At 50.1% G+C, this 27423-nt stretch overlaps 1 protein-coding gene across 2 annotated transcripts in view; it reads left to right on the plus strand.

The window, feature by feature from the left end:
• Window positions 1–27423, plus strand: part of INPP5D (inositol polyphosphate-5-phosphatase D) — a 125406-nt gene that overhangs the window by 54005 nt on the left and 43978 nt on the right. Inside the window, exons 4-9 of one of the 2 annotated variants that reach the window (XM_021075030.2) lie at window positions 2657–2828; window positions 7119–7259; window positions 16112–16199; window positions 21156–21236; window positions 21415–21486; window positions 22602–22725. In XM_021075030.2, coding sequence (XP_020930689.1) covers window positions 2657–2828; window positions 7119–7259; window positions 16112–16199; window positions 21156–21236; window positions 21415–21486; window positions 22602–22725 — 678 coding nt within the window. Of the gene's footprint in view, window positions 1–2656; window positions 2829–7118; window positions 7260–10130; window positions 10247–16111; window positions 16200–21155; window positions 21237–21414; window positions 21487–22601; window positions 22726–27423 lie in introns of those variants that run through there. The other variant, XM_085000742.1, reaches the window with a different exon arrangement.

Raw genomic sequence — 27423 nt, forward strand, 5'->3', positions numbered from 1 at the left:
CCAGCAGTTGCAGCTCTGATTCAACACCTAGCCTGGGAACTTCCGTATGCCACGAGTGCAGCCCTAAAAAAAAAAAAAAAATTAACTAATAATAATAATATCCATCTCTCAGGGTGTCATCACATGAGTTCATCAACATAGATCCCAGAGCCTAGTACATAGTAAGCACTCAATAAACACAGTTAAAATCGTTGTCAAGGAGTTCCCATTTTGGTTCAGTGGTAATGAACCTGACTAGTATCCATGAAGATGTGGGTTCAATATCTGGCCTCACTCAGTGGGTTAAGGATCCAGTGTTGCTGTGACTGTGGCGTAGGTTGGCAACGCAGCTCTGATTTGACCCCTAGTCCAGAAACATCCATATGCCACCGGTGGGGCCCTAAAAAAAAAAAAAAAAAAAAGACAAAAAAATTATTGTTGGCGTTCCCATCACGGCTCAGCAGAAAGGAATCTGACTAGCATCCATGAGGACGTGGGTTCAATCCCTGGCCTTGCTCAGTGGGTTGAGGATGCAGCATTGCTGTGAGCTTTGGTATAGGTCACAGACGTGGCTCGGATCTGGTGTTGCTGTGGCTGTGGTATAGGCTGGCAGCTGTAGCTCTGATTCAACCCCTAGCCTGGGAACCTCCATATCCCGCAGGTGTCAAAATAACTAGCTGAATTTTGCTATGAAGAGAATGAGGGAGGAGATCCTGGCACCAAACTGGAAGGCAGGGAAAGATGTTTCATTAAAAGAAAAAAAAAAGTGCAGCCCTTAAAAGGTATGTGAGAGCCAGGGACAGAGCACAGAGCGAGGCACTATGGCCCAGAGCTCACCTCCTTTTCCCCCTCAAAACTCATGTCCTAAAAGACAACCCTCAGGAGTTCCCATCATGGCTTAGTGGTTAATGAATCCGACTAGGAACCATGAGGTTGCGGGTTCGATCCCTGGCCTTGCTCAGTGGGTTAAGGATCTGGTGTTGCTGTGAGCTGTGGTGTAGGTCACAGATGTAGCTCGGATCCTGTGTTGCTATGGCTCGGGCATAGGCCGGCAGCTGCAACTCTGATTTGACCCCTAGCCTGGGAACCTCCATATGCCACGGGAGGGGCCTCAGAAATGGCAAAAAGACAAAAAAAAAGAGAAAGAAAACCCTCAGATGCAACATTGACCCTCTGGACTGCCCAGGGCTCCTCCTAAGTCCCAGGGCCTGGAACCAGCGAGATTCCCCCATAGTCTCCACCAAAGGGCAAATTAGATAGAGATGCGGTGGTCCCTGGCCTGGCTCCACCCATCCCTGGCTGCTGCCCACCATGGGCTGGGTGGCCTTTCACCTCTGTCCAGGGGCCGGCCTGCCTTCCTCCTGCCTCCCTGGAGAACCACTCTGAGTGAGTGCACAGCTCTCGCTGCCTCGTCCGGGGGTAAACTCTGAAATAGCCAGAGCAAAATGTCCACGCGTGAGCCCAGGGTCACTCACCAGCACCGTGCATGGGCCGCATGTCCCCCAGCCGTCCCCAGGAGCCCAGGCTCGGCGTCTCCACTGAAAAGCCGTCCTGCAGAAAGGTCCCCCTCACTTCCCTCTCAGGCCAGCTTTTCTGCCTCTGGGCAAGGCCATCTAGAAAAAGACCCCCAACGCTTTCTGCAAGAGCTGGAAAGGAACCCCCTTTCATGACTGCTGGCCTCCTTCTCCAAACAGCACCCACTGTCAGCTCGAACCCAAGCAACGTGATGTTCGCCCCCTCCTCCTCCCCTGCTCCCCAAGGGTCCAATTTGGCTCAGGTCTCCTCAGGGTCCTGCCCGTCCCCATGGGGCTCAGGACAAACCCAGAACCATTGAAAGAGCCCAGGCCAGGGGAGGAAGTGAAGGACGTGTCCCTTAAAGAGGACGTCCCTGGGCAGCTCTGTGGCCAGGGCCGTGGGGCAGCCATTCAGTGTGCAAAGAGGCTTCGCATAGGAGGTTGTGGACGCCAGGGGCTCAGGACCCTCTCCCACTTGTGGTACGTGCTGGATGGAAGTTTTCAAGGTGAATGGCCGGAGTCCCATCCCCCAGGCCAAGTGCAAGTCATTTGTTTCCAATCTCAGGTCCCTGGGTGGAGGGAATCCCTGGCTTTCTCATTGTCCCCGGGATCGGGGGGAGACAGAGGGGAAGGAGGGGGGCTGAGAAGAAGGCGCAGAGGGAAGGGGCCCAGGGTGGGAGAGAGAGGAGCCGTGTGTCTGGAGCCTGCCTGCACCTGCCCCGGCGCCACCACCCTGGCCCCTCCATCTGCTGGTCCCCAGCCCCCGCCTCAGCCCCAAGCCGGCTGTCCTGCTAAGCTGCCCGGCCTGCTGGCTCTACCCCTCCAAGGCGAGCAGCCCTGCCCAGAGGCCACGTGACCCCAGCGGGTGCTTGCAGAGGGCCTCAATGGAACAAACTCTGTGCCAAGCCACGGGCCAGAAGCCACCAAGGCCAGGTCCCTGCCCTCCGCAGACCCCTCATCGAGGCCAGGAGTCGCCTGGCAAGGGAGTGGAGACAGGAGGGGACAGTGCGGGCACAGATGGGTCTGTAGCTCGGTCCAGTGGCCTGGCCCTGGTGTTGGGGGGGTGGGATCACAGAGGGCCCCGGGGGTGGCCGCGCAGTCCTCCCCAGAGGCCGTGATCCCGAGGGAGGGGGCGCTGAGCACATCTCTCTTCTCTCGGGTAGAAGGTGTCCTGTCTCCGCCCGAGCTGCCACCCAGAAACATCCCCTTATCCGCCTCGCCCTGTGAGACCAAGGAGGCCCCTCTCCCAAGCGAGCATCTTCGAGCCGCCGAGGTCAGCCGGCCGAGCCTCTCGGAGACCTTGTTGCAGCGACTGCAGAGCATGGACACCAGCGGGTGAGTCCACGCCTGGCGGGTCCCCTCTGAGGCCGGCCTCAGGCACCACGACACGCGGCAGCTCACCACGCGCCCTTGCCTGGAGGCACCCCTTCGGCCCCTAGGACGGGCTGCTCTAGAGCCCCCCCCCCCGCTGCCTCCCAACAGTGGGTCTGAGGGAGTCAGGCCCACGGGGCAGCGCTGGCTGCCCGGGCACCACTTGGCCCAGCTCGGATGCCCCCTCTCCACCAGACCCCGCCGTGTGGCCGGAGCTGGTTCTGCAAAAACAGGTGCTTCTCTGCTGCTAACGCACAGCCCTGCTCCAGACCTGGCCTGTGCTGTGACCCCTTCGCTGGGGCCTGCCGGGAACTCACATGGCATCTTTCCACCACAAATACCTCCCCCTTCGTGCAGTCCATCGACTCAGATGGTCCAAGCGGAGGAGCTGCCAGCCCTGCAGCCGGGACCTGCCACGCAGCCCTTTCCTGCTCTGGGCTCCCTTCAAAGGAGGCCACCTTCCTTGCCACCAGGAAATGGGTCAGAGCAGTAGTTCCCTGTGCGGTGTGGACTGTGGTGAAAGGTGCGAGATGTAGTTCCTTAGTTTCCCTCACCTTGATCCCGGGTCCTCGGGGGCTGGTCCCATGTGTGTGGTCCACGTGGATGAGGCCCTGCAGCTTCTTCACCTCCCTTTGCAGGCCTGGCACTGCCGCGGCTGGATGGTGGGAGGCGAGGCTGGGGCCGGGGGCGGGGGGGAATTGCCTGAGAGGGTGTTGCTTATTTTGCACATCAGGGGCCCTGGCTTTAAGACACGCCAAGAGGATGGCTTCTACTGGCAGGAAGCTCCATGGAGGAAACTGTCCCCTGTGCCCAGCATGGCATTGGTGCTCCCTAGATATGTGTTGAAAGAATGAATTAGTACACAGACATTCCATGCATTAATCATTTTAAAACATTTTTGTTTCTTCGTAAGAACTCTCCCCTCCTGACCCCAGAATATCCTCAAGGCAGGGTTAATGCAACATCTCCAACTTGAAAGATTAATTTGAGGCAGCCAGGGCTGCTCACCTACCATCTGATTTGGCAAAATACAAAGGAAATGCCTGAGGGGACACACAAGCCACCAGTTGCTAAGATACCTGGTGTCTTCATATTTCCACCTTGACAGTCCTCTGATTCTTCTCCAGCCGCAGGTCAGAGGCTGCGTACTCCCTGAACCTTGTGCTGTTTATCCCGAAGCTAAATGTCCAGGGCTTGGAGTATGCGGATTCATTACCATGATAATCCCGGACCAGGTCCATACGTCTCCGTAACAAGTGCTTATTAAAATAGTCCCTGCACAGCCCATTGTTCAGTTCCCCTGAGACCTGCTTCTCTCCAGGTTTGGATGCAAAATGCAGGGCACGCCCTGAGGGAGCAGGGAAGGGTGCCCCATGGTGCCATCGCTGCCCCGCTCCTCCTCCGGAGCCTCCACGTGTTCCATTGGCTCCATCTCCTCGTCAGTCCCTCCTCTTAAGGGACAGGTGTTCCCCGGGACTCGGGGCCCAGAGGGGCAGGATGAGGGGTTCAGCCAAGCCTCCAGCAGCCTCCCAAGAGGGTAGGGACAGCCAAGAGCTGGTGAGCACGGAGGCACGCCTTCTCGGGTTTGGTTTCTCAGCTGACACAGGGCAGTAAAACTCACCTGAGACCTCTGCTTGCAGATAGGGGGAGCGGGGGGTGTGAGTGGAGCACAGTGGAGCAACCGTGGTGACAAGGTGCCTGCCCTCAGTCCTCTTCTGGGTCATGACAAACCGAGATTCTGCCTTGTGTCTGAAAGTTAGTCTCCGTTGCTTGGAAAATAGCTTTGTACACAGACAACTGCCTTCAGATTGTTCTTGATTATGAGACAAGCTGCCTGATCTTTTGTGCAAGTTAAATAGATCTAATCAGTTAGGTCATCATTAATGCAGGACAGCTGAGTAAAATCCACCTTCTCTGATAAACAATTGACATCTTTATGTCAGCACTTTTCTTTCCTTTTTTTTTTTTTTCTTTTTTGTCTTTTTAGGGCCACATCCGCAGCATATGCAAATACCCAAGCAAGGGGTCGAATCAGAGGTATAGCCACTGGCCTACACCACAGCCACAGCAACACAGGATCTGAGCTCCATGTGTGACCTACACCACAGCTCACAGCGACGCTGGATCCTTAACCTACTGAGTGAGACCAGGGATCGAACCCACATCCTCATGCATACTAGTCAGGTTTGTTACCTCTGAGCCACAACAGGAACACCAACACTTCTATAATAAACCTTTTAACAAATACAGCTTCCTAAAGCAAGTACTGGTAACCTCAAAGTAGACATTAGAATTGTTAAAATACGAGAGTCCTCTGATGGCCTAGCAGGTTGAGGCTCCTGCGTTCTTACTGCTGTGGCTCTGGTCACTGCTGCGGCTCTGGTCACTGCTGTGTGGTGCAGGTTTGATTCCTGGCCCTGAAATTTCTACATACTGCCTGGGTGGCAGAAAAAGAAAAAAAAAATCCAAGAGAGAACCTGAAATAAATGTTTCAACTCTCATTAAAAAAAAAAAGGGAGTTCCCTTCATGGCGCAGTGGAAACGAATCCGACTAGGAACCATGAGGTTGCAGGTTCGATCCCTGGCCTTGCTCAGTGGGTTAAGGATCCGGCGTTGCCATGAGCTGTGGTGTAGGTCGCAGACGCAGCTCGGATCTGGCATTGCTGTGTGAGGTGTAGGCCGGTGGCTACAGCTCCAATTAGACCCCTAGCCTGGGAACCTCCATATGCCATAGGTGCGGCCCTCAAAAAACAAAAAAATAAAAAGAATTGTTAAAATATATATATATATAAATGCTATAGGGGAGATTTTTGTCCTTTTCAGTAAAACAGACTGAGGCAAAAACTGTATTTTTATATCAAGACTCAGAATATAGCCTAAACTTAAATATTATAACTACTGCTCTGTGAATAGTTGCTGACTTCATAATCCTAATAAGTCAGAATGGCGAATCCACTTCCTTTCCATCTTAAGAGCAACAGCCATCGATTTCTTTCAAAGATTCTACAGGAAAAAACTGTGACCTCTAGTTTCAACTTGATCATATGTCAAGGCTGGAATGAAGCTATTTAAGGCTTGTGATAATTTTTTCACACACATAAATCAATATCCTTGCATCTCTGCTTCCTTGTTTGTAAAATTGAAATAGTACTGGAGTTCCCATCATGGTGCAGTGGAAACGAATCTGACTAGGAACCATGAGGTTGCGGGTTCGATCCCTGGCCTTGCTCAGTGGGTTAAGGATCCGGCGTTGCCATGAGCTGTGGTGTAGGTCGCAGACATGGCTCAGATCTGGCATTGCTGTGGCTCTGGCGTAGGCCAGCAGCTGCAGCTCCGATTCGACCCCTAGCCTGAGAACCTCCATATGCCGCAGGTGCGGCCCTAAAAGGACAAAAAGACAATAAAAAATAGGAATGCTACTAACATCTGACTCACAACATCCATTTGTGGATTAAAGAGAAAAGGAGCTAAGTGCTAAGCAGAGTGACAGGTATGTTATACTTAGGAAATGCTCACTGTGATTGAGTGATCATTATTAGGGAACAAAACCTCAGCTGTTATCCAGAAAGAAACAGTGCCAGGAGCTAGAACTTCTAGAAGGATGATCAGACCTCGGTGGTGGCCCCGGTGCCAAGAGGCCTGGGCTCTGCTTCTGCTGGGCCATCCTGTGTAAGCACTGGTCCTGCCTGCTGCCTCGGGAGCAGGGGTGGGTGGTGCGAAGGGCAGGCTCTTAAGTTGCCACTACCATCCCCCCACCCCCTTCACTCATCACGGGGACGTCCCCTCAGAGCCCAGGAGGACTTGGTGCCTCCTCAGCCCAGAGCTCCCAGGGGCTTTGGCTGTGAACTTGGAATTGGCCTGTGAGCTGGAACCATTAGCCATCTCTGGACTAGCGCGTCACTGAGCAAGCAGATCCTGCCTTGAGGCGTAGAGGGAGCAGGAAAACAAGTCCTCTGTACATTTTCAAAGCTGTTTTGTCTTCTTTTCAAAAGATAAACATTTCCCATCCCCAGCCAGAATCACTTGCACACACAGGCTTGGGTAGAAGCCTTTATGGTGGGTTAAGAGGCAACCCCTTTTCCTGAGTCCTTGACTCATGTCTGACCTGGTCTGCACCCCTTGAGTAAGACCCAGGTGTGCAAAGGTGCTCCTGGTGGCGGGTGTCTCATCAGGAGACTCTGAGAATGCGGATTTCTTCTTCTTCCTGTCGGTGGCTAAAGGCATAGAATAAGCCTGTCATTGTGTTCTTTTCAGGCTTCCAGAAGAGCACCTGAAAGCCATCCAGGATTATGTAAGCACCCAGCTCACCCTGGACTCTGATTTTGCCAAGTCGGGCTCCTCCAGTCTCCCTCACCTGAAGAAACTGACCGCACTCCTCTGCAAGGAACTCTATGGGTAACGGCTGCCCCTGGGGGCCGGGGTGGGGGCAGGAGAACCAGCTCCTCAGGGTGACCCCTGCTCTCTGCCTGGCTGTCCCACGCAGGATAATCCTCTGCAGGAGATTTTGTTTTGTTTTCATGATATTTGAACTTGGAGGTGGTGGTTTTGGGTTTTGTTTTTTTTTTTTTTTAAACTAAAGTTAATTTGAGGCCAGTTGCCATGGGAAGGGGTGGGCACTGCCAGCCTTTCCACACTTGCTCAGCATCCAGAACTTAAGGTTTGTGCTGCTACTTGTCCTTTTGCTGCAGCCAGTACATTCAATAAGCACATAAGAGCATCAAGAGGAAATACATTAAAATCAGCCAGTTTTCTGCGTGGGTCGTGATGGCCCAAGACTGGCTGGTTTTTAAAGTGAGCCAGTTTACCAAAACGTCAAGTCTTCTGATACTGAAATCATAGACAGACCAATGCGTAAAAATCCCAGTTTCTTTGATGCGTTTTAATGCCATTAGCATTAAAATTAACTTCCAGTGTAATTACATTTTAATTGTTAGAAGTGCAAGATGAAGGCTGATAGGCTAGCTGAAGAATTGGCAAAAGCAAATTTTAAATGCTTGAAGCAATACAAAATATCATTCGAAAGCACCTGAAAGAAACCCCAAGGACCCAAAACAATCCTACTGCAAATGAAAAGTCAACATTGTGGTTGCGAAAATAGCATTTCACGGGGGTGAGTTTTTCTCAGCCTCTGATGTCTTGAGTTTTCTTACATAGACAGCAGTTTCAAAATTCTTTCGCCAGTGTCTCTGGTGCCATATCTATCTTAGCTTAGTTAATATGGGAAAAAGATCTTTCATCATCAGTAATCAAATTGAACTCTCCTTTTAAAGCCTCAGAAAAGTGCAGTCAGTACCTTTGGTAAATTTAACAAATACTTTCTTTGACAAATGGAGCACTCGTCAAATTGGCCAGTCAGGTTTCATATCAGTGAATGGGCTTTCAACTAATGCCGTTTCAGCCAAATGGACTCAGGGTCACCGTTTTTATAGATTTCCAGGGAGAGATATTTTTCCATGTGATGCTGTTGGTATACATTGTTTCTAAAGTATCCTGTGCTGGGAAAACACATACCTGGTACTTTCTTTTTAAGAAACACAATTTCATGATGACTGGTTACAAGCTTTTATTTCTGCTCCAGAGAGGATCCTGTTATTTGAGGCTTCCTTTCCCAGGAGAAAATAGACCTTTCAGTCTCTCCACCTGCCTTCCCCCCCCCCCCACCACCATTCAGCGTATTTCCCCAACCCTGTATTGCTACCTGGACTTTGCTAGAATCTGGGTCACCTCATTCTTAGGGGTTGACAGCAGCTTCCTCAGGGTGGCTAGTTCTCTAGTTTTCCACACCTTTCTGTACTGAGCAGTTAACTTCCAGTTTGAAGTAGAGATGCTGTGGGGTTCTAATTTCCCCGCACCCTGGTTTGTCTTTCCTTCACAGGCAAAGTGATAGGCTTGGAGACTTGTTTAGCCCAGGGGTGGACTTTTAGAAAATCTTAGGAACAAAATTATGTTTCGTATCCCCCTTCCATCCCTGCAGATGCGGATCCATGGAACTGACTATACACTTGTAGTTTCCAGATGGCTTTGATTGGACGAGGTCTTTGATGCATGCTTTCTGTCATTCACTCATTTAACAAATATGTACGGAGAAACTCCCCAGAGATCTGGGTGCTGGGGTCCAGCAATAAACACAATGCACAAGGTCCCTGCTCTTTTACACCTTGTCAGGCAGCATTCCCTGGTGGCCTAGCAGGTTAAAGATCCACTGTTGTACTGCAGCGGCTTGGGTCACTGGTATGGCGCAGGTTCGATCCCTGGCCCAGAATTTTCATACGCCGCAGGTGGAGCCAAAACAAAGTAAAATAAACAGACAAGACCCTGTTGGAGCTGACCTCTTAGTGAGGAGTGCAGTTGTCGATTAAGTTTGTAAATAAACAAGATAATCTTAGTAAACATCATGACAAAATAAAATGGGAAAAAGTAATGGAGAGATTTTGGGTGGGGAGGGGCTAATGTCCTTTGGGGTTTGAGGAGGCCTCTCGGAGGAGGTGACAGAGCTGGGACCTCAGTGGCAAGAGGGAGGTCCTGAGATGGGAGTGAGACCAGCCCTCAAGGAACAGAAAGAACGTCTGTGTGGCTGGAGCATAAATAGTGAAGGAAAGCATTAGGAGTGGAGGGTGGCAAGAGTCAGGTGGAGGTGCCCAGATAAGGATGCCCAGTTCGGTCCGAACTTTAGATAAACAGCAAATACTTTTTAGCACAAGTATATACCACACAATATTGGGATATACTTATGCTAGTGGATTATCCATTGTTAATCTGAAATTCTACTTTAACGGGGTGTCCTGTGTTGTATCGGGCAACGCTAACAGGAGCCACATCAGGTGAGGCCTCCCAAGGCCCTGGAGAAGGTGTCCAGATTGTGCTGTAATCTGAGTTAGGACTCTGGAGATTGGATCCTAGGAGGCAGACCCAAAGCAGGAGACAGTTGGGAAGTGCTGTATTGGTGACATCATGGTGGTTCTTGAGAAGGGAAGAGAGAAGAGGTGGGGGGTTGTGTCTGTTTCGCATCCTGCTGAGTCCTGGGTTTAAACAGGGCCATGGGAACAGGTGATAGATATTAGCGAAATGACCCAAAGCTTGGGAGCACATGGGGCTGAGAGCTGGTGTGACCTGGGGTATGTGGACGGCAGAGCTGGCAGATGGATGTCCAGTTGGTCAGGGGAGATGAATTAAGGGTGACTCTTGGGTTTTCAACATGAGCAGCTGAGCGGTGAGTGATGCCAGTTACTTAGATACAGAAAGTCAAGGAGGAGGGGTGGAGGTGGGGGCATCTTTCTCTGAGCTGCCATTGACTTGAGGTTCTATTATGCATCCTATGCGCTGAGCTACCAACCAAGGAGTCAGTGCAGGAAGTCAGAGCCCAGGAGACCTCTGGTCTAAGGGTACGTATCTGGGCGTCATTCACATGCATCTTGAGGCTGGGAGACAAGTGGAGTAAGGTCATCCCAGTGAGGATGGAGGGGAAGGGGCTCAGGGTAGATGTTTAGAGGTGGGATAGAGGAGGAGGAGCTGGAACAGAGGCTGAGGACGGCACCGAATGCGGCCAGGTTTGTCCGCCCAGACCACTTGGTCTAACACAAATGCCCAGGGTGGGAATGGGAAGGTCTCAGAGAATTGAGGAGTGAGAAGTGGTGCCAGAGCCTCCTTGGCAAAAATGGCATTGCAGTGTCAGTACCTGCATCTGAAAGAAAGCGCTTCAGCAGCACAAGGGCTCAAGGAAGATTTGTACCCTTGCGTTAGATCATCTAGACCCAGACAGAGACTTTAACAAAGAAAGAGAAGAAAGAATCAGGGCTTCAGAGTCTGGAAATATTTGATAACCCCTAAAATGGAGAAATGAGAAGAATTGCAAGGAGAATTTTAAAATGTTCGAGTGTGGGAAAGGGTGTTTTATCTATTAAGTGGAAGCAAGGTACGAATTTTAATAAAGAAACAAACCAGCCAAAATAAAACTGCTTCACCATCGTTACAACTGCTTCATTGGAGGCCATGAGATAAACCCATAGTCTTCAAATCAAATGTGAAAAGCAGATCACAAAACAGAGCAGAATGTCAGGGAAGTATACATAGAAAACACAGGAGGACTAAATAAGCATATGCAAAGAAGATGTGATTTAAAAAGTTATAGTCTTTGGAAGAGGGCACATAGATTCAATTTATACCTGGTCGAATGGGCTCTCCAAGAAGCAGGAAAAATAATGCATAATTGATGACTAAATGTATAAAAGAAATAAAAATGTTTCTGGGCTTACAAAGGAGCTAAATCCAGGTATTGAGAAGCCTCGTAAAAATCCAGTTACAGAATGACCAAATAGCCCTGCCTAAACCTCTTCTTATAATCTTCCAAACCACAAGGGAAGATGAATTCAGAAAGTAAATAATTAGGAACAGCACTGTTACTTTAAAAAATTATAACGTTTAAATTTATTCAGACTCCTTGAGGATGTAATAAAAATTCTGAAGCAGTACCTCCGAGGAGAAGATTACTGACCTGGGATTTACTCGACCTAGATGTCACTCAAGAGCTTGCAAATTTTTTTTTTAAATCATCATGAAAAATGTACTAATCATAGGTCTTTACCTCAAGAAGTTTCCAAGAACTCTTCCCCAGAAATTTTAGAGTGCTGGTGAACCTAAAAATAACAACCCAGCAGCTTACTGAGCAGCTGGATATGAATATACCCAAAGCAAAAGTGTTTGTTCTGTACTCCCAGAACACAGCATGATGAAAATAGAAATAAATAATAAAACTAGCCACAACCACTCAACCATCTGGACATTTTTAGATCTTCTCCTAAATCACAGCTGATTTAAACAGGGAAATTGACAAAAAGATACCCTACGTGGGATATGTTTGGGAACCCGGAGTAATCAAACCTCTAGGTTCAAACATCTAGAGTAATCCACTCTAGATGATGCAGCCAAAGCACTCCTTAGAGGAAAAGCCATAGCTTTAAATGACTTCTATTATGGAAAGTGTGTTAGGGGTGGGGGTGGGAGGGCAGGGATGGAATAATGGGTCAAACAAATAAATTTCATCCAGGCTCTCAGTCTCCCGAAGGTATCAAGGGTCATATCCTGATTGCCTTGATATTTCCAGGGTCAAGCAAAGTGCTGGAAACATTTGCCTATTTGTTATTCATGAACAAAGATTGAATGTGCGCCAGCTATGAGCCAGCTACTGTTCCAGGGGCTAGAGATACAGCAGTGAACACAACAGGTGTCGTTAAGAAATCTCTGTTAAGAGACTGAACAATGACAACAACTGCAAAGGAAAAGAGTAAAGGGAAAGCAGTTAAAAATAACTTAGAAAAAAAAAGTCAATTTAAAAACTTTAAAAAATCTAGAAATGTAGGAGATTTAATAATTTGCAACAAAGGTATATAAATCAGGAGTTTCCGCTGTGGTACAGTGTGTTAAGGATCCAGCATTGCCACAGCTGTGGTGTAGGTCTCAGCTGCAGCTCAGATTTGATCCCTGGCCCGGGAACTTCCATATGCCATGGTTCCATCTGAAAAAGAAAAAAAAAAAGTTTTACAAATCAATAAAGAACACAGGGTACAATTACATGGCTGCAAATCTTCAAATTATAAATAAAACAAATATTTTATATAAAATATATATTTATATTTTATATAAAATATGACATTAAAAATTACCATGCATACCCTCCTTTGAATAGTCAAGGAATAGAAACCCTAATTTATAAATTATTGCTCAAAAATTGAATAATTCAATATTCAAGAAAAATACAATTTAAATCCAAAAACCTAATCAAGATAATAACCTGAAATAAACTATATCCAGCTCCATTTATTAGTAAAAATGTACAATATTTCAGTAATAATTCTAGCAAATATAATTTAGTGATATGAAAAATGTAAGTTTTATCTAAGAAATCACTCTAAAGATGAGTCAAAATAAAGCAAACTCTGTAGGGAGTTCCTTGGTGCCTCGGGGTTAAGGATCCAGCATTGTCACTGCTGCGGCACAGGTTCAGTCTCAGGCCTGGGAACTCTTGTAAGCCATGGGCATGGCCAAGAAAGAGAAGAAAAGAAAACACTAATTTAGCAGTAGATTAGGAGATGAAAGAACCATTTGCATAGATGTCCTAATAGACCTGATAAATTTTTTAAGTCACTTCTAATCTTCAAAATTATTTTTTAAAAAGGCATAGAAGGATACGTCCTTACATAATGCAGTATGTATCAATGTCAAACCAATTACACCCGACAGGGAAACACGAAAATCATCCCATTATGGGAGTTCCCCTGGTGCCTCCGTGGTAATAAACCCGCCCAGTATCCACGAGGATGGGGGTTCGACCCCTTGCTCCACTCAGTGGGTTAAGGCTCTGGTGTTGCTGTGGCTGTGGTGTAGGCCTGCAGCTGCAGTTCTGATTTGACCCCTAGTCTGGGAACTTCTACGTGCTGCAGGTGTGACCCTAAAAAGACATTAAAAAAAAAAATCCTGTTAAACATTTTAGCAAAAGAAAAAGAGAAACCCATTATCACCTGATTATTTAATACTGTATCAGAAATTTTTACTGAGGCAAAGAATTGGAGGGGAAAAAATTAAGAAAACAGCAAGGCATCAGAACGTTCCTTCTGGGATGGGAAATAGTGTGCTGGCTAGAAACTGAATGGGAATCCTGGAGCAGTTAACTGTCACTCTGAGGCCAAGGTGGGGGTAGCTTGTGGGCGGCGGGTGGGGGTGGGGGAAGAGATGCTCCCTCGGGCCCTGGGCCCCTGCTGGGCTGTCTCTGCAATCTGACCTCCCTGGCAGCCCTCTCTGTCTTTGCTCCCCATTTTCCCTGGAGCTGGTGACCTGAAGCTGATAGAGGCTTCCCAGGGACCCTGCTGATGGAAACTTCCCCGGACAAGCCCTCTCTGTATGATGAGATCAGTCCTTAAATCTCCCAGCTCAAGTCCCTCTGTGTCATTGGTCATTGTCACCAACACCTCCAGACACATCTGAGAGCCAGATTCCTCAAAATTGTACAAAGGTTAGAAACTCAGAAAATAACAGCATTATTTTAAAAAAAAAAAAAAAAGCCTAAAGGTTCCATTTGTGCATGTGTGCTTATGTTTCTTCTTCTGTTTTTTGTAGGGATTTGGGGAGGGGTTGTTTGGTTTTGTTTTTTTTTGTGCTTGCGTTTCTAGGGTAACATTTTGAAAAGGGAGAACTATTGATGTTAAAGCATGTACTGAATTCGTGCTTTAGAATTTTTTTTAAATGCCTGGAAATCCCTTATGAAATGACAATTTAAACAGAATACCCCAATGTGACAGACAGAGCAGCTGTGGCAGAGGTGGCATAGAAACCAACAACCCTGTCAGCCCAGCGCATCCTTCCCTGTCTGCTGGCCAGTTACCTCCCTGGCCCTTGGTCCCCAGAGGAGTCCCAAGGATGTCCAATCAAAGCCAGGAGGCTAAAACACCATCCTTGCAAGGGTGCGATGTGTCAGACCGTGGACATGAGCTCTGGAGTTTTCATGAATGAATGACAGGGAGCCTGGAACACATCTCACCACATTTAAAAAGAACCATGCAGTGAACCAGCCCATAAGAATGGTGGGAAAAGGGCAAATGCAGTTGAATAGCAATATGGAGAAAATTGAATTTATTTCTATCACATTTTTTAAGAATTCCAAGTGAAGTAAGGAATTAAAAATGCATAACAGCAGAAGCTCCCCAACCCCCCATGTAACATAACTTTAAAGAGCGAGTGAGAAACCAATTTTAAAAAAGCAAGTCATTGCTCACCAGTAAATACGGATGATAAATTTCTAAGGTAAGCAAAAATTACCAAGAAAAGGATGAAAAATAGGGCAATTAAACACTATAAAGCACTGGAGTTTGCTGGTGGCTCAGTGGGTTAAGGATCTGGCATTGTCACTGCTGTGGCATGGGTTCGATCCCTGGTCCAGAAACTTTTGCATGCCATGGGTGCAGCCCCCCCAAAAAAGATTATAGGGCACTTTATAATGAAATCCAGCCCTAGGATGAAAACAACAAAATGGAAAAAAAAAAAAAAAAACCCACTTACAACACCTAGATTAAATAAAAAGGAGAATAAGTGTTTATACTAATGTATATAAAAATACCAAAAAAACGGAGTTCCCTGACAGCTCAGCAGGTTAAGAATCTGGCATTGTCACTGCTGTGGTATAGGTTCAGTTCCCTGCCTAGGAACTTCCAGGTGCTGCAGATGTGGCCAAAAAAACCCCAAACCTAACAAAATTCCCACCAAAAAACTGGCAAAGGACATGAACAGTTTATATAAAGAGAAATACGCTAAAAACCAACTCTGTAGAAAAATATTTAAAGACATTAAAGATATGTAAATCAATTCATCAGTATTGAAACGCACTGCTGTGCCAACTAAAAGAAAAATAATAGAATTCGGATAGCACATAGGAATAGTGCCCATAGCCACATAATTGGTCCCTCAAAGGCTTAGCAGTGTTGATTGAGACCCATAATCTCTGGTTATCCTGAAACTGTACCGTTCACAGCAGCCTTATCATCGCAAGCATCTCCAGATAACCGAAAGCTCTAGCAATGGAGTTGGGCACCTTTACTTATTAGAATATTTTGAAACCACTAAGAATGTTCAGTTTTTGACGATAATAAATGACAGAACTCAGAATGGTCTGCCTGCCGTGCCTAAAGCAATAGAGGAAGATGAGAATGCACAAAGCATCAATAAAGCCCAGATAATCGGAATTGTCAGCCTACTAGACAGTGACAGATCTCTGGGCGTCCATCTCAGCGGGCGAGGAGGGGGTTGAAACCCAAAAGCAGACGCCCCGCACCGGAAGCCCCTGGGGCACAAAATTAAAATGCAGATTCCAGACCAAGTCAGGTTGGAGCCCAGACATTTGCATCGTTAACACTCAGTGTAGACAGGATTCTCAGAAACACTGAAGGTTGGGGACCGTGGATTACTCAATGCTTTCAAAGCGATTCTGGATTCGCATCTTCCACAGGCTACTAGCTGATCAGGTCTACACCCCAGGGCTCCAGTTTGGTCCGGGTGGGGGACGGAAAGCAGTCGAGGGTCTTGGGAGGTGGCCCAGGGCTGGCAGGCCTGGAGCTTTGCCTGGGCTTGTCCTTCTGGGAAGGATCTCTGCCTCTGCCGGAGCGGCAGGTGACCACACCACGTCTCCAGCGGGAGCCCTGTGTGGCGGGATGCCTTCCTGAGTCCTCACTAACCCTGACTTTCACCCTGTCCTCTGTCCCCAGCGAAGTCAACCGGACCCTTCCTTCGCTGGAGTCTCTGCAGAGGCTGTTTGACCAGCAGCTCTCCCCGGGCCTGCGTCCGCGTCCTCAGGTAAACACCTTGGGACTGGAAAGGTGAGATGGATAAAATGGGGGGGGGGGGGGAAATAGGGTCCCAATGGGCCCAGAAGGAAGCGCTCTGCTGGACCGTCAGAGTACTGACCACGCAGGTACTGCCCCCAGTAAGGGGCACTGGCCCCACCAACCCCCACCTGCCTTTGATTTGAGGACTAAAGATTTCAAATTATGCCACTGCCGGGGAAACTCCTTAGGAGCGCTGAATAAGGTGGGCCTTTTCCCATCATTTCTCATCAGACTTAAAAAAAAAAAACCATGAGGTGCCTTAGTACCTGATGCTGAGGAGCAGGTGAAGGTGGCCCCTGCTTCGCGTGCGCATGCAAACACACACCACCCAGCCCCACCCCCACAGCCTGGCAGGGGGTCAAGGCCAAGTTCCCCATTGAGCAAAAGTCTGTGTACCAAAAAGTGACCTCAGCAAAGTGGAAAAAGCAAGCACAGGCAGTATCTCCAGAGAAAGCAATTTGCAAGAAATGTCAGGGGATCGAGAATGAATATGGTTAAAAAACAAACGCTTCCACCAGTGATGGAATAACAGCAACCACATTTTTTTGAATGAAGAGAGGATTGTAAAAGTCTGTTTCACGGAAGCGGGGCCAAGAGGAGCCAGGATACACTTGCAAAGATGTTCAACCCTCACCTCGCGTCACTGGGAAATGACGGGCAGAAGAGGGAGGAAAATGTGATGGGTGAAGCCAAGGCTTGGCTCCGGTGTGAGTGTGGAGACGCGCAAGGGCTGGTCTCTCCCTGCTGGGAGAGGAAATGGGTTTTTCTGAAAGGCAATTCCACGTGAAAATGTTAAATACACGGGACCTTTCTAGCCAGCAGTGCTCCCTGTAGGCAGCTGCCTTAGAGCCTGCAGGCTTGCACAGGAACGTGGACAAAGACATGTCTCCTAGCTTCTCTCTTAAATCCGGAAACACTGGAAAGGATACAAACTGGAGAGAGAGGGTTACACATTATGCAGATTTCTGTTCTAAGGTGAATACACTGATACAGAAAAGCACACTGGGGGGAGAAAAGCAAATAGCAGAACCGTGCATCAGGTAGGCTGTGTGTCTGCAGATGGAAATTGTGCCAGAAGGATTTATAGCCAAAGGGCTGCTCTGGTCACTGCGTGGAGGGGATAGAATTGGGCGGAAGGGGGCTGCACCAGGGGCCGGGGCTTCGGGGGAACCCGGATGGTTTGTTGGAGGTTTTTACTGAGAAGACGTTCCTTGTGTTCTCTTTGCACCACCTAAAAATTCATCGGAGGGAAAAACAAAAGGTAATTTTGCCTTCCTCGAAGTGCACGGTGGGTGAATTTCTGGGGAAGTTAAAAGCAAATCTAGATGAAACAGGGGCCCTACCAAACTGAAATTTAAATAGTTTGAATTTGAATAGGTCTTGAATACAAGACCGCAAACCCAAATCTTTTGAAGTCGAGTAGAAGAGGGAGACGCTTCCAGAGAGCTAAGCTGACAGCAGTCACGCCCCATCGTGTTACCCTCCGTGCCAGTAGTGACAGGATGGCCTCTGAGGCCAGCAGTGACAGGATGGGAGTGCCAGCAGGTAAGGATATAGAGAAAAGGTTCTGGGGGCCACCCTCCCGGCTGAGACCCTGACTTGTAAGGAAAAGCAACGAATGTCTTGATGCTGAGACAGGCCAGCGCCTGGACCCTTTGCTGCAGTGGCTGCAATGCTTTTGCCTCTAGACAAACATGGCCTTGAGCAAGAAAATACAAAGAAACTGTAAGGGAGAGGGAGCGCCTCAGATGATACCTACACTTTCAAAAATTGACAAATGGGGAGTTCCCGTCATGGCTCAGTGGTTAACGAATCCGACTAGGAACCATGACGTTTCGGGTTCGATCCCTGACCTTGCTCAGTGGGTTAAGGATCCGGTGTTGATGCAGCTCAGATCCCACGTTGCTGTGGCTGTGGCGTAGGCCAGTAGCTATAGCTCCGATTAGACCCCTAGCCTGGGAACCTCCATATGCCTAGAAAAGGCAAAAAGACAAAAAAAAAAAAAAAAAAAAAAATTGGTAAATGGAAGAGGGGGTTCCCAGGAAGTAGAGGCTTCTGGATGAGACATGTGCAAGTTCGATATCTGACTCACCACCCACGCCGGCCTTAGTTTCCACATCTGAGAAATGGGCACAGTCATATCTGCCACAGCAGGGCTATGGGAAGGGGTTAGTGAAATTGCTGGGGTGAGTCATCTGGGCACGGTAGCCTCTTCCCAGCACTAGGCCCTTCCTCTTAGGGAGGCTGGACAGTGGGGACCCCGGGCCCCTGCGTGGAATTCAGTTGAGACCTGCTAGGAGGTGCGAAATGCAACACCGTCAAATGACAGTGGGCCTGAGGTCTGGGGAGAGACCTGAGTCTGCCCGATGTGAGAAAGGAGAGTTATTCACTGTGGAGCGCCCATCCTCTGAAAAGTTCAGCTGAAAAGCTGAGTGAAATAATCAGGTCAGCTTCTGTGAACCAGCTCGCCCACACTGAGGCTAAGTTATAAATTATGACTTCAGCCCTGACGCTAGTGACATTCAGGGCCAGGTCACTTTCGGGGGGGTAGGGGGAGACTGTCCTGCACATTGTAGGACGTACCCACGAGAAGCCGTTAACCTCCAGTTTTGATGACCCAGAATATTCTAGGCATTGCCACACGTCCCCAGAAGGCCAAGTCACCACCAGCTGAGAGCCACTGGGCTAGACCTGCATTCAGATCTGTGTGACCTTGGACAAGCAACGCCCCATTCTGACTCAGTTTCCCCACCTGCAACACGAGGACCAGCAGAATCAATCCATGAGAGAAGCAGATGAGTAAACGCATCTCCACAAGCTGGGGGAGTTCCTGTCATGGCTCAGCACTAACGAACCTGACTAGTATCTGTGAGGACGTGGGTTCGATCCCTGGCTTCACTCAGTGGATCCAGCATTGCTGGGAGCTGTGGTGTAGGTCTCAGACACAGCTCAGATCCTGTATTGCTGTGGCTGTAGTGCAGGCCGGCAGCTTCAGCTCTGATTCCACCCCTAGCCTGGGAACTTCCATGTGCCACAGGTGTATCCCTAAAAAGAACAACAATTTAAAAAAAAAGAAAACAAGCTAAGCAGAACAATAACAAATTCATCAAATGTCACATGCATTCTGCCCACCAGGGAAGAAGTGGAAGCAGAGCTGCAGTTCTTCTAATACCTTTTATTCCAAGAATTAACTCCCACTCATCAGGAGCTTCATTGATACTTTGCCAAACCTGTCCCCAGAGACACAGATAGGACGAGGTTGGGGGACACACCATCTTGCAATGACCAGGGGATGGCCCCGGCAGCAAGCCGGTGATCCAGAGGGTCTGAGGAAGGAGGAGGGGGTGTAAATCTGCTCTCTTTCCAACTCTTTATGAGAAAAACAACCCTAAACCAAGGGATCCCGAACTGTGCCTTCTGCCGACCTGCCCTTCTGCTCCCTCCTTATCCGAGTCTCAGCTCTACATTTTTGTGTCCTTCCCCTGATCAACGGCAACTGTATCTGGGGGTGTTTTATTGTTTTTTGCTTTTTTTTGCTGCTCCATGGTGTATGGAGTTCCAGGGACCAGATCCCAGCCACAGGTGGGACCTACACTGCAGCTGCGGCAACACCAGATCCTTAACCCATTGTGCCAGCCCGGGAATCAAACCTGCGTCCTAGCGCTCCAGGGATGCTGATCCCATCGCCCCCCAGCAGGGACTCCATGATCAACAATAGCTGTAGACTGACCGAGAGCTTTCTCAAGGGGCAAGGGCCAAAGCAAAAGGAATTAGAGAATGTTTTGACAACAAATATTAACTGCTATGATGATGGCAGTGATGCCACTGATGGTTGGAAGTGACAGAGGTTGGTGACGGTAGAAGTGGATCGAAGTGGGAAATTGCGGTCCAAAGCCCATGTCACCTGGCTTGACTTACTCAGGAAGGGGTGGGATCAAGTCCCTTGGTTGCTGATAACCCTCCCTCCATTCTACGTCGTGCTCAGAACCATCACGTCGTGCTCTGGTCCCAGTGGAGGGCAGAGATGGTCTCCTTTTAACTGCATCTCCAGTACTTTGGCAACATGCTGGCACAGAATAGAGGCTTTGTAAATATTTCTTCTGTGAATCAATGCTTGAGACCACGGACTTGGTGCAAAGCAGCCATGGCTTCCTCCTGCTATTCTGCCATCACTAGCTGTGTGACTTCCGACAAGGACCTTCAGCTCTCTGGGCCTCACGTGTGCCCTGGACGGCTTTACCGAGCATCTTCGCTGGCAAGGGCCATTCCAAGCACCAAGGTCACCGTGCTGAACCCAGTTCTCGTGGCCCCAGTTCTCACAGGGCTGACGTCTTAGTGGGGGAAACACACAGTGAACAAATAAACAATCTTGGTGATTGATAGGAAACAAAGCAGGGTGATCTCAGAGAGAGGACTTCGGCTCCGGCGGTCAGGCAGGAACTCTTTGTGGCTCTGAGGCCTCCGTGACAAGGAAGTGGCCTTCCCAGATGACATCCCTGTTTCTGGGGATTCCTCCGGAAGTGTAGCTTAGGGCCAGGGGCAGATCAGAAGGGAGCCTGAGCAGGGCTGGAGGTGAGGGGTCCTTGTCTCCTGGTGGTGGGAAGCAACTAGACGAGGGGGTTTCAAGCGGGGCTGGCTGTGGTGCAGAAGTCCTGCAGGGGTGAGAGGTCAAGGTCAGGGCTCGAGTTGTGTTTAAGCATCTGTGTGGAGGAGGGGAGAAGCAGAATTAGAGGGAAGAAGAAACGAAGATGTATTTTTGCTCATGATAATCTTGAGACGATGGTACACACCCCTGATTTCCTTGTCTGCAGAGGGGGACAATATTCCTGCTCACCGGGTTACTGGAGGGGGGAACCCTGATGCCACCTCTCTGCGGCTGGCACCCCGCCTTCCATCCTTATCCGCCCTTTTCCTCCTGCCCCAGGTGCCTGGCGAGGCCAATCCGATCAACACGGTGGCCAAGCTCAGCCAACTGACGAGCCTCCTGTCCTCTATCGAAGATAAGGTACCTGGCGTGGGGGTCGGGGTGGGGGTGGAGGTGGGGGGTCCCGTAGCCTCCCTGGGCTTCGCTCCGGTCCCTTCTTGGCTCAGAGAACGCCCAGGCCTCCCCTTGACTCTGTCCCAGCCATGCTGCCTTCCCTTCTCCTCCCAGCCTGAAGGGCCCCATGCATTTCCACCCACAGGTCAAGGCCTTGCTGCACGAGGGGCCCGAGGCCTCCCACCGGCGTTCCCTCATCCCGCCCGTCACCTTTGAGGTAAGAGGCCGTGGACTTGGGCTCCACAGCTGGGGGCTGACAGCTTTCTGGTCCCCGTGGAGTGCAGGCTTTTGGCTCAGTAGGGAGCCCAGCCACTGGCTGAGATGGGCCATCCCCGGAACCCACTCCCTGGGACGGTGACGGACCTTAGAATGGGGGCCCGGAGGAGCCTGTGGAACCTCTTCGTGGGGAGGCTCCCCAGGGAGGAGCTTCTCCTGGGCCCAAGATACCAAGACGTGGTCCTCCCCCAGATGGGGGCATTGTCATCAAACAGCCCCCCACCCAAAGTGGCCACAAAATAGTACCTCAGAGGGGGATGGGGGGAAAAAGTGATTTTCCTGAAAGTGACTGAGTTAGAATCTCTGGGCCCAGAAATGTGTGTTTCTTACGATCCCCAGAGATTCTGGAACATCTCACCCAGTCCTGGATCCACATTCAGAGGCAAGAAGGGACGTCCACCCCCAGGTCCTTTCTAGCCCTGATCGTAACTCTGTATTAAGAGGTATTTCCAGGTATTTTGTCACTGCTGTGGCTGGTGTCACTGCTATGGTGAGGGGCGACCCCTGACTGGGGAACTTTTGCATGCCTTGGGCGCAGCCAAAAAAAAAAAAAGGATGTATTTCCATCTTCTGAGCATGCCTAGGCCATCGTCCTTTTCCTAATTATTGTCAGTAAAGTTCATTTATGGGTTATCACAAAGCCCAGGAGCTTCAGTCTATGACTAAAATCATTTCTGGAAGCAGGTGACACATCAGATTAATGAGTATTGTCATTTTAAGCCGTGAACGGACCCTTTGCCCACGATTCATCTATTTCCTCCACCAAACCTGTTGGTGAAACAGCTGCCGGGCACACAGTGGACACGCTGGGCTCCTTCCACGTCTAGACATTCTCAGGAGCTGCCTGCGGAAACGGGGCCTTGCGGCTCCAGGGCGAGGCGGGCTCAGAAACAGAAGCCCGGAGGTCCCACAGGGGATGGCAGGGCTGGACACACAGACCAGGGCTCACGGGCTGGTGCCCTGCAAGCCGGGATGGAGAAAGGGTGACCAGGCGCCCCTTCCTCCCCCTCCCACCCTCTCCCTCCCCCGCCCTCCCCTTTCCCCTCCTCCTCACAGGTGAAGTCAGAATCTCTGGGAATCCCTCAGAAATTGCAGCTCAAAGTTGACGTTGAGTCTGGGAAACTGATAATTAAGAAGTCCAAGGATGGCTCTGAGGACAAGTTCTACAGCCACAAGAAAAGTAAGACACACCCCCCCACCACCACGGTGCCCGGCACGTTCGCAGTGTGTTAGTGCTCTCGCAGGGGTGGGAGGAAAGCAGCAGGTTGCCAGGAAAGCAGGTCCTGCCCGGCGCCTTCCTCCCCTGGGCCAGGGACCCACCAGCCCTCACCCCCTACTCTAAAGCCCCCGTCTCGTGCCGCCTCCATCATGAGACCTGCCCTGGATGCTCCTCCTGCTTCCTCCAACCCCGGGGAAATGAGGCACTCGGCCCTGGGGGCCGGATCCGCGTGTGGACGGTCTTCCCGCTAGGAGCCAGGCAGATGCGTGCGGTCATCAGTGTGCTGGGTTCAAGGCCTGCTGACCAAATCAGGTGGCGTCCCTAGGGTAGCACAGGCAGAGAGGCAGTTTACGGCACTGGAGCCACGCTCTGAGTGCACAGCGCAGCTCCTCCACTCAGCAGCTCTGTGACCTTGGACAGGTCACTGAATCTCTCTGGGCCTCAGTTTCCTCATCTGTAAGATGGGGATAAGGATCAAGCGAAAGACTCTACATGAGAGGCTCCTTAGGAAGGCCCAGCACATGGGACCCACGCTGGGCAGCTGAGGCTTTGCATTTTCATCATCAAACAAACTCGTCAGTAAAACGGGAAATATTCACCCACCAAAGGCTTATGGAGAAGCTGCTGTGGGCCAGGCTCTGGGGATCCAGGCCGGCAGGATGGTCAGGGACTCTGCCCGCGTGGAATTTACCTTCCATTGCATTGAGTGGCCAATGAATGTGTCATTGCGATGATTTCAGCTACCGCTTTTCAGCTACTGCTGTGCGCTCTGGAGAAAACCACAGGGGACGGATGGAGAATAACGGGGGCGGGAGGCAGTTTGGGGAAGGCAGAGTCTCCACTTGGCAGCCTCGGGAGTGAGAACAGCAAGGAGCAGCCGGGCAGTGTGGCCGAGGTCAGGGGAAGACAAAGGGCTCCCAGGGGAGCAACCCCTGAACAGCTGGGCTTTGGGTGGCAGCCCAGCAGAGTGGTGAGAAATGCACAGATGTGCCCTGACACGGCTGCCTGGGCTCGGAGCCCTGCTGTTGTGGGGGAGGGGACGGCTCCAAACCTCAGTTTCTCTGTACAATGGGACCGGGGATCCTTCGTATCAGAACGTGGTATTTTCTGAGTCACATTTCCTTATTTGATCTCATTTTATCCCCACGTGGCCGCCAGATTCCCTGAGACACGTTAGTGCCCTGGGCTCTGCCCTCACATAAACTCCCACCCTCACACAACAGTTTGTATGTCATTTCAGGTTTTCAGACCCTGAAGACAAAGCCCCTCTGGTTTTCAAACAGTATTTTTTTTTATTCTTCAGGGATTCAAAATCTGCTTAGAAGCATGTAACCAGTGATACCAGACTTCAGCAATAAAAATACAGGATGCCCAGTTAAACTTGAATTTCAGATAAACAGTGAATAATTTTTAGTCTAAGTATGTCCCATGCAATACTGGGAACATGCTTAATAAGTAAAAAGGGATTCCTTCTTCCAAAAAGGAATCCCAGGCATCCTGTATTTTATCTGGCAGTCCCAGCCGTGATCAGCATCTTTTGTGCTGAATAAAGTAGCACGGGAAGAGGAAAGAACAAAGAAGGAGAGAACAGAAAACATCCCAATGGTGTTTAGAGAGTAAGGGTAAATAATTTTGTTCATGCAACTTCTATTGTAGTTCCACACAAACAAACACACACACGCACGCAGAAATTTGTGTGCACGCAGTCACCACGTAAAACCTTTTTCTTGGTGTCTGGAAGCAGAGGACTCTTGTCTGGTTCTGTTAGAAGCCTGGCTTATGGGATGGAATGTTCTAGAGGCAGGTTCTAGTTGGAGACCACAGCTGATGGCTGGAGTTGAAAAGGCAGGAAAAGCCTTGCTGAGCAGGTGCCTGTATGGGGCGTAGGCTGTGTGCCACACTGTCTGCCCGCTGTCGTTTAGCCCATGAGGTAGAGGGGCGATGGTCCTGGGTCAGTGCCACCAGCTCTGAAGTACGAGCCAGCAGAGATGGCAAATGGAGCGGGTCATGGCACGTCCCACACGGGTCTCTAGGGTACATGACACGAGCCACAGCCTCGCACCATCCTCCGCACCCGCCTGAGCTGTCTATTCAGATGGCACGTGTTTGGTTGGACAGCCACGCCCTGCAGATGATGCCCATTGCCCCTCAAACCCCCAGGGCTGAACCTCCAGGGCGTGGGAAGGGGATTATTTGTTCAGCACCAGCTCGGTGCCAGACACTGTGCTGGGAACAATAGGCCAGAGGAGAAGAGCACACATGGGTTCTGGGGCTGGACCGCCCAGGTTCAAATCCAGGCTGTGCCCCATGCTAGCTGAATCCTGTAACTACTCTGTGCCTCTATTTTCTCATCTGTGAAGTGGGAATAATCATAACAGCTGAATCATAGGTTTGTCATGAGTGTTCAGTGAGCTAATGTATGTGCAGGTGCAGCAGCACTGACCCCATGGCAGAGGGAGCAGGCAGAGGCCGGGGGTGGGGGTCCACCCCACCTGGGCAACCCGGTCCTGGGCTGTGGCACCGAGGACCAAGGAATGCTGTCAGAGCAGCAGGGGAGATGGAAGCCTGGGGACCAGCCCCATGCAGCAGGTGAACACAGCAAGGAGAAGAGAGGTGTTAGAAGCCCAGCCTCGAGTCCCAGGTCAGCCACTTGTGACCTTCGCCTAGCGCCTTCCCTCTGTCGTCAGTTTACTCTTCTGTAAATGGGTACAGTAGCATCCTGGAGGGCTGCCATGGGTCCTAAATGGGCAAACGTCAAAGCACATGGTACCTAGTGTCTAACAGGGGCTCAATAAAATTGGCTGCCACCACCACCATCCTTGTATAACCATCCCCTTAGGGCAGCTCTGAAACCCAGCTGCAGGACCGAGCAACAGAAGGACAAATCAGGAAACGAAGTCCCTAGAGTGTGACAAGTTGTTGTAGTCACACAGAATTCATATCACCGTGTTGGGACGGGACCCCTCCGTCCACTGCCGAGTTGGGCGGGAGAGAAGGTGACGAACTGAGGGCACGAGCGGGGAGGGCTGTTGAGAGTGATCAGCTTAGAGCCAGACTTTCCTCTTAACTGTCACAGAGGCCAACGCACAACTGAAAAAGGGTGGCCCCAACTTTGACAAGAGGAAACGGAAACCCGAGATGAGCAAGGAGATTTCACAGAGCGCCTGATTGCTCTAAAAGACTTGAGACTGCTGGACTGAAAGAAACGCCTCTTAGGATTCTGAAAAGCACTGTGACTTCTTGTTGGACAATTCAATGGATGTTTTTCTTGAGCATCTTCCATGGGCCGGCCCTGAGTTATAGCCCTCCCTCAATGAATCTGCAGTTTCAGAGGGAAAGCTGACATGTGGGCATGGGGTGGAATGTGTGTCAGATGCAAGGTTAGCCCTGGAGGAGGAAGAATTAGCTCTGTTGTGGGGTGATGCACCACAGGGGTGGCTCTGTCTGGGGCTTTGAAGGGTGAATAGGAGTTCAAGCCTGTAGTAGGAGAGGGCACTTTGGACTGAGAATGGTGTGTGCAAGGAATGCCACAGGGTGTCAGGGAAGTCACATGTCACTTGTTGTGGCCCTGGAGGGAGGAGCAGTCGGGCATGGGATCCCAGATACATGCGGACCTTGAATGCCAGGAAAGGCTGGAAGTGTTTCTCTGGGGGCTGGAGGGCACTGATGTGCTTACCACCTAGAGGGGTAAGCATACACCTTTGTGGGATTATGGGCAGTGGGGAGTGGCTGTCAGAGCCTGGATGGTGGATAGAGCTGAGCTGGAGGTGTGTGCGCCTGGGAAAACCCAGCTAGAATCCAGAGTGAACTATTATAGCGTGGGTTTGTGAGCCCTTAAAAAGGAGCACGGATGCCCAGAGCCTGCCAGCCAGACTCTGGGGCCTTACCTGCCTGGCGTCTGTCCTCCCTCAGGGCTGATGGAGCCTGGCTCACCCTCCGTCGTGGCACCTGTCACATCAGAACACAATTACCTGTTCCAAGTCCCCTCCCCCAAGTGGGCAATGTTTTACCTCCCACATCCTGGACTCCGCTGGCCCTTGCACAGGACCTGGTACTCAGCAGGTGCATTCTTGGCATTTGTCAGTTGACTGAGTGCCTGTGACATTGCTCGTAGACCCCTGACCGCCCCTTCCCACCACTGAGGGCTTCACAGAGGCCGGGAGTGGGTCTTGGTTCACAGTTAAATTCCCAGAGTCTAGAACAGTGCTTGACCCAGGGCGAGGGATCCATAGACACATACCGAGTGCATGAATGAATGAATGTGAGACCAGTGAAATAACACATTCACGTGGCTGTGTGTTTAGGTGGCTTTTTTTGAACTGGCACTGAGAGGCCGTGTGCTTCCAAGTGAGCGGCTCTGAGTAAACTGCCTTCACAGCCACGGCTCATAATGGTGTGACCCTGAGTGAGTTCCTGGACTCTTCAAAGCCTCCACGTTCACATCTGTAAAATGGATTCCTGTAGGGTTGTCATGAGGGCTGGTGGGTTTAGCTGTTGGGACACACGGTCAGTTTCCGACCATGGTTACTATTGTAAGGGTCCATTCACTTGGACACCTTTGGATGCAGGTGTTGGAGCTTCCTTGCCCTGTTCTTCTTTTTTTTTTTTTTTCCTCGTTTTGCCTTTTCTAGGGCCGCTCCCACAGCATGTGGAGGTTCC

Source organism: Sus scrofa, chromosome 15 (assembly GCF_054392235.1).
Source record: "Sus scrofa isolate SSC_HxYL_T2T_F1_AM1 chromosome 15, Sscrofa_HxYL_maternal_Yorkshire_Landrace_v2.0, whole genome shotgun sequence".
NCBI classification, from domain to species: domain Eukaryota; kingdom Metazoa; phylum Chordata; class Mammalia; order Artiodactyla; family Suidae; genus Sus; species Sus scrofa.